At 38.1% G+C, this 13206-nt stretch overlaps 1 protein-coding gene across 2 annotated transcripts in view; it reads right to left on the reverse strand.

The window, feature by feature from the left end:
* The window catches only part of ZSWIM6 (zinc finger SWIM-type containing 6), a 112194-nt gene that overhangs the window by 27094 nt on the left and 71894 nt on the right, over window positions 1-13206 (reverse strand). Inside the window, exon 5 of one of the 2 annotated variants that reach the window (XM_069880212.1) lies at window positions 1458-1637. The exons of the other annotated variant lie outside the window; for it this stretch is intronic. Within the exon in view, the coding sequence (XP_069736313.1) occupies window positions 1458-1637 (180 nt within the window). The remainder of the gene's footprint in view (window positions 1-1457; window positions 1638-13206) is intronic. 2 annotated transcript variants of the gene reach the window in all.

The following is a 13206-nucleotide window of genomic DNA, read 5'->3' on the forward strand; positions in this document are numbered from 1 at the left end:
CTGACTCTTCACTATCCCCACACCACCAGCAGCCTGCTTTGCCCCTCTCTGCATCGAGCAGCCCACAGATGACATTTCACATCCTATTATTACATAACAGCTCAAAGTATGTGCCATTCATTTTGCATTCAAAGAAACAGATGTACAGAACAGCACAGCTGATGCTAAACAGGACTTTGGAGAAGGAATAGCTAGAGATGAAGGATGTTCAACCACATGTACAGAATTCCTCTAAAAACAAACTAGAAAGTACATAGCACACAGCTACTCAAGCATCCCAAGCTTTTCTCTTTCTCAGACCCAGAGCTGCAGAATGATGGATGGATAAACACCACATGAAAGATTTTTAGTCTTTCTCTTTGAAAGTGACATTAACTTTGAGCATTTGCATAATTTATGTTTGTCATAAACACAGCTATTCTAAAGAAGTGAGGTACTGAGGTCATGGGACTGACATAATCTTTACTGGACATCTTCCTACAGCAAAATCACTCTGTTGACATGGCACTATGTCTATGAATGTTGAGATGCCATGTCAGTTATCACTAGCCTGCCCAGCTTGTGCTGAACATCACAAGACACAGAAAGCAAACCACCTTTATAGGAAGTTACATGCTGAATGCATTTCTGTCCCTGGCCAGCTGCGAGATTTAAAAATGAACCAAGTCTATTTCCTTCAAAAATAATCTTTCAAGAAAAATAAACTAATTCCAAATCTGCCACCTCCAAAACATTTAATTTTAACTTTATTATGATTATATGAAATGCATATCAAAATATTAAGGGTTTTGAAGACTGAGGGTTTTTTTCTCAGATGAATACTCTGCATCTTCCCCAGTTATTAGTAAAGTAGTAATCTTTGCTTGAAGAGGATTGGACAAGGCTTCTGTCAGATGTGATAATCACATTTTAGATTAGAAAGCATGATACCAAGTAAGAAGAGACATCTCCTCCAAGACGGTAGTGTAACACACCTGGCAATGTAGACTGCATATACAGAGCACGTCCCACAGATAGCTGCTTTAGTTTCTCACACGCTTAATGTAGTTGCAATAGATCTCCCTTTAAATAGGTATCAATGGCTTTGTAACTGCAACAATGTTAAAACACCAGCACCAGAAGGAATACAAGATTGTCAAGCACAGAAACAATGGTCTTTTATGTGACATATAGCAAGAGCAACTAGTTTTCATGCAACATGTATTTTGAAGGACCAGATAAAAAAAATAGACCTAACTAAACACAAATAGTCACTTTGAAAACATCACAACCCCAGCACAAAACCCCCACCTATTTATCCTTTCTGCAAGGATAGTATTAGTGAAAAAATTTTGGCTGGTCAATCCTCAACAAGAAAGTTACTTGTCCCAGGAAAGAGTGCTGGATTCTGCAAGGCTAGAGTATATAAGATAGAGGTTATGTTACATGTTGTAGTCAGTGCATATATTTAGGCTCACCTTGGTTAGCATTTGCACCCTGAGGCAAAGCATTGGTTAAATTGGGCAGCTCGTTTCCATGGTTTCCATCTTCCCAGGGACAAACATCCACACTGTTCCATTTTTTCAGCTGTTTTAGCCAACTGGCCTTCTGCTCCAACTTGCAGTGGGGATTTAAGACTATACACATCCACAGAGCACCTGATTTTAAAAAAATTGCTAAATTATGTTTTCTATTAAAAATGCAGCAGCCAATGACTAATTGCAAACATCTATACTGTAATACTTTTTCTCCCCTCAAAGCCTACACTGCTTGCTTCCCAGCTACACCTAACATCAGGCAGACTGAATTCCCAACACAGGGTCTTAGGGCTGGCCTGCCCATTTGAAGTAGCTGAAGGATGTTAGCAAGCAACCTTTTTCAACTGAAAGACATTGAGAGGTCTTTTGTGGACTCTGAATTTTCTAATACTACACATGGTTCATCAGTGTTGTGGTTTAACAGTCAAAAGCACACAAGAATTCACATAAATTTACAGGAGGAAATTCCCCAAAGCTTTTCTTCTAATTTTTGTATCAGAAGTGAATGCTGTTTTCTACATATAAGAACTACGTATATCTTCCAGCTTCACATTACAGGAACCAAAGAAGGGCATTAGTAAGACACGTATTTTGTAAATATATATTTCCACACCAAGAACCCAGCAGAAGCACTGCTGATAATGTAACTCATCCCCACATCTGGGGTCCTGGAGATCCAGTAAACGCTGCTTTTGAAAAGTCTAATCAGAACAAGATATTTTTACTGCAATTATTTCAGTAATCTGACTACACTAGAAAATTTGTTTTACATTTTCTGTTTAAAGACCTCAAAGGGAAAGCTCATTTTTGCTGACATTTCACACATAACATCATCACTTCGGAACCTGCTCCGTAAGTCTATACAGCAGGGCAGGCAAATACATCAGAATCTCTAGCAACAATTTTAAATTGAAAGATTTCTCTCTAAATCAGCTGCCTTTTCCTCAGCATGAACTCTGACAGAGGCATGAAGACATCAGAAAGTACTGTTTAGCAACAGTTCATTTGCTCATTAAGAGCATGCCTTATACATCACAAGAGATGTAGAGAATACGCTTAAACTATGCAATCTTCATGACAGGCTGAAAAAAAGAATAAAACTGCAGCTGATTCTTCTAGGATAATAAAATTCCCACATTCAAATACTGTTTTTCTAAGAATGCAAAAAGGAGCACAGGCCATTGCATTATATTCATTCCTAAATAACTGTATGCCTTAGCACAGGAGCCAGTGGAAACACAGCTCAACATTTAAGGTTTCAAGTCCCCTGCTATTCAGAGCAATATGGAATGGGGAAATAATATCAAAGAAATCTGAAAAACACACCAAAATACGATATGGTATACTGCAGAATACCAGAGAGACACTACAATATGCAGATTATTACTGCATAGTAGTTAAATACAGTACAGCAAGTTTTGGGGGTTGAGGTTCCTTTTTTGTTTGTTTGGAGTCTACTCGTTTGTTTGTTTTTAGTGTCTGAAACTTGCCATGGGAGTGAATAAGGCCAATAATTCTTACAAATTTATTTTACAATCAAATCATATGACTTTTTTTTAGACACACTCGTCAACACACTTCGCTCTCCAAAGTTGAATTATAACTGGTTCTTTTATTAAGCATCAAGGCATTCAGCACTGCCCAAGACAGAACTGTGTTTCTTTCAATCTGAAAAAGAAAATAGGATGGGGCACGCTGGAAAGCCTCGCATAACAGTCAGCTTGGGCTTGCTTATTTATTTTCAAAATCAAGTATCACTTGAGAATACTAAGGAAACACTGCAGCGCTCAGAATCTAACAACAACAACAAAAAAAGCCAATTTAATACATTGTAACCAGATACACAGCATTTTCAGACCAAAGCAAAAGCAAAGTGGAATACTTCTAACTCCATTTGTTAAGTATTTCAATCATCCAGCATGGGGGAACACACTACTGATAACACCATGCTGCTACAAAATGAGATCTCTTTTTCCACAACTCAAACTCTACTAGAGGCAAAGGAATCCCATGTGCCCTCTTCAGAAGCTCCACAAATGTGTGTAGCACATCTAAGAGGCAGGAGAGGGAAGATATACCCTGGAGTACCAAAATCCTTTAAAAACTTCTTTGGTTTAAAGAGGGAAATTATATCAAGCCTAACTACATTGTTGGTATCGTCTCAGAAACCCAGGGTATTTTTATGCAAATTAAGCACAAGGATAAGTGTATTTCTAGTAAGTCCCAGACAAACCACCTAAAATTTCAATAGAGCCCAAATGCACCCTGGTCCCAAAGACTTCAGGGTGAGCTGTATGCACATCTGAGACCTTGCCCAGCTTTCATGGCTGCCCAGATCCCTGCAGGAAGAGGAGTGCGAGACAAAACTCCCAGAGGAGAAGAGAAGGGAGCAGAAAGACCCTCAGGCTCAGCTCCTGTAGTGCTACAAAGGCTACCATCTGGGAGAAGAATGCATAATGCCAATGACCCCACACTCTTCAGCTTATTTCTGCTTCTATGATTTTGGTGGCTTTCCCCCCTCCCCGACTTCTTTCTCTCGACTCCCCCCAGCATATGTGCATTTGCCTGTATTTGTATTTCTCCCTCCTCCTGTTCCCTAAGTGCCTTCTCCCTCCCTGGCATCTGCTCCATTCTGGCTCTTTCAATTCACTGATTCCTGTCCTGATTCTAGCACTGAAAATTCTAAGGAAAATGTTCACTTGTGCCCAGATTCTTACCTCATGCCAATTGGAAGGAGCCTGGAGGACATTCCTCCTATTTCACTCTAATGATGGCCCTGAAATGTCACCACCAGCCTGAAAGCTTACACTGGCCTCAAAACAGGAGATCCTCTATTTTCTGCCCAGAGGCTCCCATACGGTGACTGCTGATCACTCTTATCCCTTACTACAGATAAGGCTTATGAAGAAAAGAAGAGAATCTACTTGCACTTTATGGGAAAGTTATCTAAATCCATTTCCAGTGACTGCAGCCTGGAAACTGCTGTTTACAGCAGCCTATACTCAAAAGAAGCTTCCAAAATTCACTCCTGGCATTCTCAAGTTTACCTCTTTGACTAGATTAAATGAAGTCACCAATGCCACCCGCAATATGAACAAATGCCTCATTAAATAAATAAATAAGAACAAAACAATGCAAAACAAAAAAAAACACAGCAAAACAAAACAGAAAATCTTCGTTTACATACTATTTTTCTCTAACACAGGTCACACTACTTCCTGTCTCCCTTTCCCTAGGCACCATGTATGTTTTCGTATTGGTTCCCAGCAACCTGACATATTTTCCTCCTATCCCCAAACTACATGTTACTAAACCAAAAGTAAAGTTCTGATTTGGATTACTTGACTGTGACCTACATCTTTGCAATAGAAAACTCCTTACATCATAGTGGCAAAATGATCACAGCCCAATAGACATTTTTTTTCCCAGAAGATAATTGGAAAGTAAGACATGTGCAACTGCAATTTGATATTAATTTCACAAGGGAATTAATATTAGAACTTGCAGTGAGGAATTGCCTATTTTGGTTCAACACTAATCCTCTTGACCTGAAAAAAACCAGCTTTGCCAGAAAAGACCTTTGGTTCAGACAACCCTCCTTCTGAAAATGCACGATTGTCATTCATCTTTAGTGTGCTTCACACCATTAAAAAAAAACCAAACCAAAACAAAAAAAGATTACATTACTGCTTTACACAATGCATGCCTTCCTTGCACATATAGGGGAAAACCACTAGTTTTGGGTTTCTCGGTAGACTTCCATACCTTTGAATTCATGGGGGAGAATGGGACAGCATGTCTTTACACTGATCAGTATTTAAATATGCAAATTCAAAACCATTCAGTCACTGTAAAAGCAGATGTTGTAATAATGTCACATCCTGTGCATGCATGTATTCATAAAGCTAAAGGAAGTGCAAGGAACATATGCAGGCTCTCCCAAGACATGAAGCATTGGTCAGTTTTCATAAATTCCATTATACTTGATTCTTCCCCAGAAAATGGGAAGGTAGTGATAGCAATAGTTTTAGAGTAAGACTAGGACACTGACCATGACTGAAGATCGAGCATACATTTCTGTTTGACTGTAGTCTTCCAAAGAAATGTGCTTTCCACAGAAATATTATGCTGCCTTCTCAAGGCTGGCATGTAGCTAGGCTTGGATCAGTATTTCCTCATTTACAATACCTGTGTAATCAATGGCTGAGACTTGACTTTGGCTTTGGAATTTTACATTCAATAAAAGATCAATCCTTTCACTTGCAAATTAAAATATACAAGAATCAGATACATACCTAATGTGACACTTCTCTGCCCTTCCCATTAATGTACATCTCAAAAATTAAAAACCTATCAGGACAATAGCACTTGATAATTCCAAAGAAAATGAAGCCAGGAAATCAAAATCATCCCCTTTGTGCAACAGACAAATCTGTTTCAGCACTTGCTGTACACTTACCACTGTGCCAGACCTGATGACAATGAATTCTGTTACAAAAGTATCCTTTTCCAGTATTGGAAGCGCCAGAACAGAAACAATACTAGGAGACAGAACATATGACCCCTTCAAAGTAGAAGCGTCACAAAGGATTTTTAAGTCATTTAAATCTGGTTTTTAAACACATACATACTTTCACTGGGACAGCCACCTGGAACCTGGAAGAAGGTAGCGTATGGTATTTACTGCTTCTTAACAAGAAGGACAAGTGCCTTCAGAATGACTGGTAAAAGCCAGTCTCTCACCTCCATCCACAGATATATCCATTAGAACAAAGCATAATCCGAAGTCTGACTGGAAAATGCTCCAATTAAACAGTTGCTTCTATGAAATAGCAAAGACAGGCAAAGCTCTTCAGTACTATGCTCTCCTCAGTAAGAACCCCAAGGAAAAGTACTCTCAGCATTCAGTTGGATCCAAGCTGCAATTTTATTCATAAAAACAATTCTTTAATGCATTCTGGTTTCCCTGTGCAGCCTTCAGAAAAAAAAAGCCTTTCTATGGGTGCTATGTTTCTTGGAGAACAGAATGTTTCATTTTGCTCTAATTCATTCTATTACTAAATTAAGCTGTGATGTATTGGTCTTGACAAGTGCTTCATGCTCATGGTATTGTATATGACAGTATAATTACTCCCCATGCATTTCACACTAGCTGGCTGAGTAATGCAATAGATACCTGCAGCACTGATGGCAAGACAAAATCACTGCCCTTCTGCACACTAAACTCAATGTACATAGAGGGACTGGAGGTGTAATCCAGGGACCAAAGATGCCTAATTCCTTGCACTTCCCTTTCTCTTGCTGCACACTGCTGCTCCAAGAGTTAAAGGCACACATGTATTTGGCTGAAAGGAAACTATTTACATATGGAGGCTCTAAGCTATTGCCAACCACATACTCTTGATCTCTGTATGTCTGTCAAGTAATGAAAAACTCCTGCTCCTCTCTTCCTAGGTTTTCAGCTTTTAGCACAACAGAAGAAGGGTCCAAATAAGCACTCCTGCCACTTTGCACAAGCCCCTTGTTCTGGGTTATGGCTTTTTGAGACACTCTACCATTTGATTTATATGGGTTTTGTATCAGAACAGAGATTTTCTTGAAAGTTGCAGTTTACAGTATCATAGACTGGTTATGTTCTTCACCCAGAAGGTGGTGGAGCACTGAACAGGCTCCCCAAGAAATAGTCATAGTGCCAAGCCTAACAATATTCAAGAAACATTTGGAGAATGCACTCAGAAACACGTTACAAATTTTTTGATTGTCCCATGCAAGCATAGAAGTTGAACTCTTATGACCCTTGTGGATCCTTTCAAACTCAGGTCATTCTGTGACTCTGTTATAGTGTAAGACTACAGTCTTCCCATGAGAGCACTTAAGATCTGTCACATGTCCATCAGATGCCCCTCTATCCACCTACAGTATCTTATAACCTAACCACTGCAGCAAGGCACAAGCTATTAGTCTACAAAGCTAGAGGAAGGCATAAAGCACGTACAAACAAATCCCACTTGTTAACTTCCCCAATATTCGCAAAACTTTTGTTTAGAAGCAACCGGCTGATGGTAAAAGCACTACTAATACTAGCGCAAATCATAAGATAATACTTAGTTACGAGTATCTTAATATGATTCTTGATGACTTTAAGGAGTCCCCAATATTTACAGCTAGGTGGTGAACACAAACTGTGCTCCTGTCCAAAACGGAGATCAGTTATTTTATCAAACATTTTAACTGGTAATACACTCCCAGCAGTTTCAGGCTACATTCACACACTTTAAACATTTTCAGAAGAAAAGTTAACAAGACTACTAACTATAAATACATTAACCTGTTTACATATATCATTGCGAGACAAATTTATTTACATCAGTTAATATTTTTTTGGAAGATGCAAAATCAGAAAGTTTGATAAGTTTGTCAAACAAAACGGGCTACTCAGAAAAGAAAGGAATGAAATCTTTCTCTTTTTTTTGGAAAAAAAAAAAAAGGTGGAGCAAGAACAGACATTCCATTGCATAGTGGAAAGTTCAGAAAAAAGCACGATTATCCCAAACATACTCACAGAATGTAAATAACCCACTGTAATTGGCCAGAAGACCACATTCTGATTGTCTAGTCTGACTTCCTTCCTACTCTTAAGATTTCCTGAGTTACTTTCATCATCCAGTACACAAGTGATTGTTGTTATTTTTCTTAACTAAGCAGCATATATCAATTAATATTTCTAGTACAAAAAAACCTAGCACTTCCTGGTTAGCTGATCTACTGTATAGCTACTACAACACAAAACCTTATGCTTATTTCTAGTTTTCTAGCTAAATTTGTCCAGCTCCAACTTTCATCTACCACTCATTTGCTTGACAGAAGTGTCTTCCCTATGCATTCTTTATTCTATGCAGATATCTTAAATTATGAAGGACTTCCTTTGTCTTGCTTCGACAGACCCAAGCAGACTTAGATTCTTGCACCTCTCACTTCAAATTATTTTTCAATTTTTCAGTTATTTTTCCAGTATCCATTCAAGACAGAAAAATGGAAAATGCCACAAGGCTAGATTGCTGAGCCACAATAAAGCTTAGATAAATCAGTGAAGATTCAGTTATTTCTCTCCATAAATCTGTTACTTCTCTTCAGCTCTGGTATTTAGTAGAAGTGGTACTGGAAAATTGAAGGGCAGCTTAATGCTACGGAAGTATTAAAAACAGACTGAGAGGAAGGAAAAAAAATAATGCTAAGTACCACCTTGGGCTCATAGTAAAACTCTGCCCTTAGTCTTAACAATCACGATTACGCAATTAGGGCCACGATGACTTTTGTACAAGCTCCAATATAAAACAATTTTTAGGACAATTATAAGTAAACCAGTTCAACAGCTCAGGAATAAAAACTTCGAAAACTGTTTCAATGTAGGTACATCAAGAAATTTGGCTCCTGCTGTAAAAGTACTTTCCAGCCAACTGAATTGAATGGAAACCCAAACCTTCTGTATAACATTAAAAATAAGCCCCACAAGCTATGCTTATAAGCTACAGTTACTTACTTTCAGGATTATTCCCCAAATCTGGTAAGAGTAATTTGACCACAGGAAAGAACATCCTCTCTCAAATAGCTCCCACTTACTGTCATACTCTGGTCTCATATACCGTTATTTCAAATACCAATATGGCACATGCTGATAATGAAGGAGGACAGAAATCACCCTCACAGAAGATGGACAGAACTCATCTTCCCCGAACTGCAGCCTAGCTTCGTTCACTGGGGAAATAAAGGTGACAGCAACAACTGAAACACTCAAGGGCCATGGTAGCAATTTCTGAGTTGTCATCCATAACTCAAGCCTTACAGAAGCAAAATTGTTCTGTGATGCTACCTCAGAAGTAGTTAATTTAATGCAACCAACAGCACAAATCATTCACATACCCTGACATATATTAACATTCTGTGAAAGCACAGATGTAACCTTAAGTGCATGAACTGAAGGCATGTGTGTTTAATTGCACCATGGCAGATAAAACTAGAAGAAAACACTAAATACAAGCAGGATTATCAATTAAGGAAGGACAAAATTATTGGACATGATACAGTTGAAGTCACAAATATGTGAGATACCACTAACAAGAAACCCCATGATTAAAAAACACAGGAAATGTGCAATGCACAGTGCTTCCCACGTCCTTTGAGGTGTAAGTTTCCTACAGCTTGCACTTCAAGGCCAAAAATGTAGTATGTGCTAATGATTAACTTAGAAATATGAAGTTAACTATTTTCTGCAGCTACAGGGCAACAGTACATTCCTTAGCTTTAAGGCAGAACACGATGTAATTAGAATTTGGGATACTCAAACAAATCACAAAAAACATGGCTATAAGCTTGTCACTCAAATTTGAAACCTGCTGTTCCATTTTTGAAATACTGTAACATAAGAGGAAAAGTGAGTGTTTCTATTGCATAGCTGATCCTAAAAAGGGATTGAATGAAATACGCAGCTCTAGAGAAACGCTATTAGAGGACAAGACCTGTAACAAACATTTATCTTCAGTGATTCTGTTTCATAGTAGCCCTGAAGTAGTCACCAATCTAGCATCAGGAAGAAATTTCTCTAGGGGCATACTGGCAACAACTCTAGCTGCTTTACATGCTAAGCAAATATAACCTGTTTAGAACAGAAAGTATGTCCCACTCACATAAGTTTGTCTCTCTAATTGCAAAGGGAAGGAACGTTTGAGATAGAAATAGAGATGGAGAATAGCTCTACCTAGTTAAGGCTGAAAGAATCTAACTTGGTATTTTATACAGATGAATATAAGTTTCCATGAGAAAAATTCAGAGTAGTTTCCAAATTTAAAAAAAAAAGCATTATTTAACACTCAATTATCAATTTGCTCATAGCAAAATAGTAATTAAATCTTTCTTAATTAATCTTATTGATTCCTTGCCTAAACTCAAAATTTCGAATTAAGTTTTAGATGAGGAGTAAAGTGTTACTAATAAAAATTTAGGCATGATCCTTCAGGAAATATATTATACTATTTCTCTACACGATGTGACCTTGTAAAATGATATCTTAGTTTTACATTTTAACACAAAAATGTATCACTCTAATCCATAAAGTATCAAAATAACAGCAAATGTTAACTTAAAGTAGACCACTCAGCTGTTCCAACATTTAAAAAGTGCCCACAATAGGGTAAAGTGCTAGAGAAAAACTAGTGAGACTACTAGACCTACTAAGACAAAGACAAGTTATTCTGCTCAGGAAATACCTTTGTGACAACAGCTCAGTATGCATAATAAAAAGGATTCTAAGGACATCACCCAGGAAAGCTTTATCTCATGAGTGAGTCTCATAGTAGCATCGTAAGAGATTCCTACCCTTAAAAACTTAAAGTAACAAGTAGCTGAGGTAGACAGGAGATGCTTATACATTAAAATGTGGAGAGTACCCAGCTGGGAGTAAAGAATACCTTTCAATATCTCTTCAGCATCATAAAATAAGAGGACCAACAGAGGCCAGGATTAGCATGATACAAACAAGAACACATTTGTTCATTTCATCCACTGCCCTGGCCTTGCAAAAGCTCTTTGGACACACCCTCTTTCCCACAACACAGTTGTTGGTAGTTTTAGTCTATCAGAAACTAAGCCCTGACTTAGCTCTCCTCCCTCTTAAATGTTTCTTAAATATCAAAATGGAGGAAGTCTACTAGAAATGTTTGTTTTGAAACATGCAGATTATGTGGAGTTTCTTCATTACTAAGACAAGCAAGAGGATATAAAGATACTGGAAATAATAGTTCACAAAAAAAAAAAAATCTGATCCTGTAATCTACGTGTTGACAAGCTGTTGGGCTCCATCACTCCACCAAGCAGTAGATGCTTGTCTTAGATTCTTCTACTTGACTGCTTTCATCAGATTAAGCATCTGGGATTTAATTTAACAGTTTCAGCTTTATTAAGCTGTCACAAGAGCAGCCCCACTTTGATAACAGTAGCTGCTCCAATTACGGCTTGGTTTAGGGTTGACAAGTATAATGATTCATTCATGGCACATGAGAAGCAGTAAAAGGTTGTTTTGCATTACAGCTTTAAAAATGTGGGCACTTTTTTCATTTAATTTGTCATTTAGCTTTTGCTAAAAGGACATTTAAATTGCAGTAAAAGGCAAATGGGGCTTTTAGTTTAAATGTAATCCCCATATTTAAATGATCTGTAATGGCACAGTGTTCGAGTCGGAACACTATTGTTTCACAGTGGGCCCTGATGGTGACATGTGACATTTGTATTCAGGTCCTGTATTATCCATGTGGCTAAAGGGCTTCCAATTTCATTTCACAGCCAGATGCCTGCAGAAAACACCAATTAACTTGCAGATCCCATTTGCCGACAAAACTCAGCCTCTTCTCGATGTCTGGCATCTGGCAATGCTCAAAATTTAATTCCAGAGCAAAGCCTCACAGCCATCATGATACCTGGACTGGGGCAAAGTCAAATTTCCCCCCTTTTTGTAGAGAGCAAGTAACTTTTACTTAATTTTGCATGGATGAATATTAATTAACTACTGCTATAGTAAGATTGAATTGAAGTCTAGATGGAAAAAATGGACAAAGAGGGTCAACTGACCTTTGCCTCAAATTAGAGACCTCAACTCAACAGGCATCAGCAGATATTTGCTGTGCATTTCTATATCTCCCCATTTTACCAATGCAATTTAATTAAAAAGGTAAACCAAGGGGCTTCGGATAATTAATCATTCTGATATACTGAAGTTTTCTACCATGGTCAACAAGAGTTAAATGTCTAAATATCAGCATGTGAAATCTACCTACTGAGACACCATTCAAACAGCTACAATACAAAGTCCAACTCTGGTCAACTCTGGAAAGAGCACCGATTTATTACTGTGGCAAGCTGGATGTGTTCACCAGTACATCACACAAGTCATATCTAAATTCTTCTAGTACGAGAAATATATGAGCAAAACTTACGGCTTTACCCGATCTTGATCTTTCCAATACACTGCCTTTGGAGTTCTGTTAGAAGCACTTACTTCAACTTACTCTTTGATGTACAATAGGGGAATCTGCTGAGCATAATTACTATATTCTTCCTCCTGATCTAAAGGCTTTAAATAACAACTAGCTAGTTATGTGTAAGACTTTCTGCTAACTTGAGGTTTTTGAATATTAAGTTGTTTATGGAATAAGGACTTTGTATTACAAAACTGCCAGGTTCATACTTAGATTGAAGTATTTGGGTTCTGTGTGGGGTGATAGTGCAGGCTTGTTATTTTTAGGTTTGGTTGGTTGTTTTTTTCTTAACAAAAACAAACTTCAAACAGTCAAACTCGATCTGACTTCTGCTGAAGTCAACATTTTACCACAAACTTCAGCAGGAACTCTGATCAGAGCCCAGTGCGTCCTTCCAATACCCTTTCCACCGTCAGGCAGGATGCATCAGTTAGGTTCTAATGAAAGGCTCAAGTGACTCAGTCATGGAGCAAAGCTGAAGTTGTTTAAGTATGCTTAAATCCTATGCCAAGATGGCAAGATGGAACTGACAAAATGTCCACATGTCTAGCAGTTGGCAGACAGCATACCAGGGCAAACAAGCAACCCTTTACTAAGCAGAGTCTATATTTACATTCTTTATGTCCTAAAATTCTCATAAATACATAGTTAATTTGCTATCT

This window comes from Phaenicophaeus curvirostris, chromosome Z (assembly GCF_032191515.1).
Source record: "Phaenicophaeus curvirostris isolate KB17595 chromosome Z, BPBGC_Pcur_1.0, whole genome shotgun sequence".
Classification (NCBI taxonomy): Eukaryota; Metazoa; Chordata; class Aves; order Cuculiformes; family Cuculidae; genus Phaenicophaeus; species Phaenicophaeus curvirostris.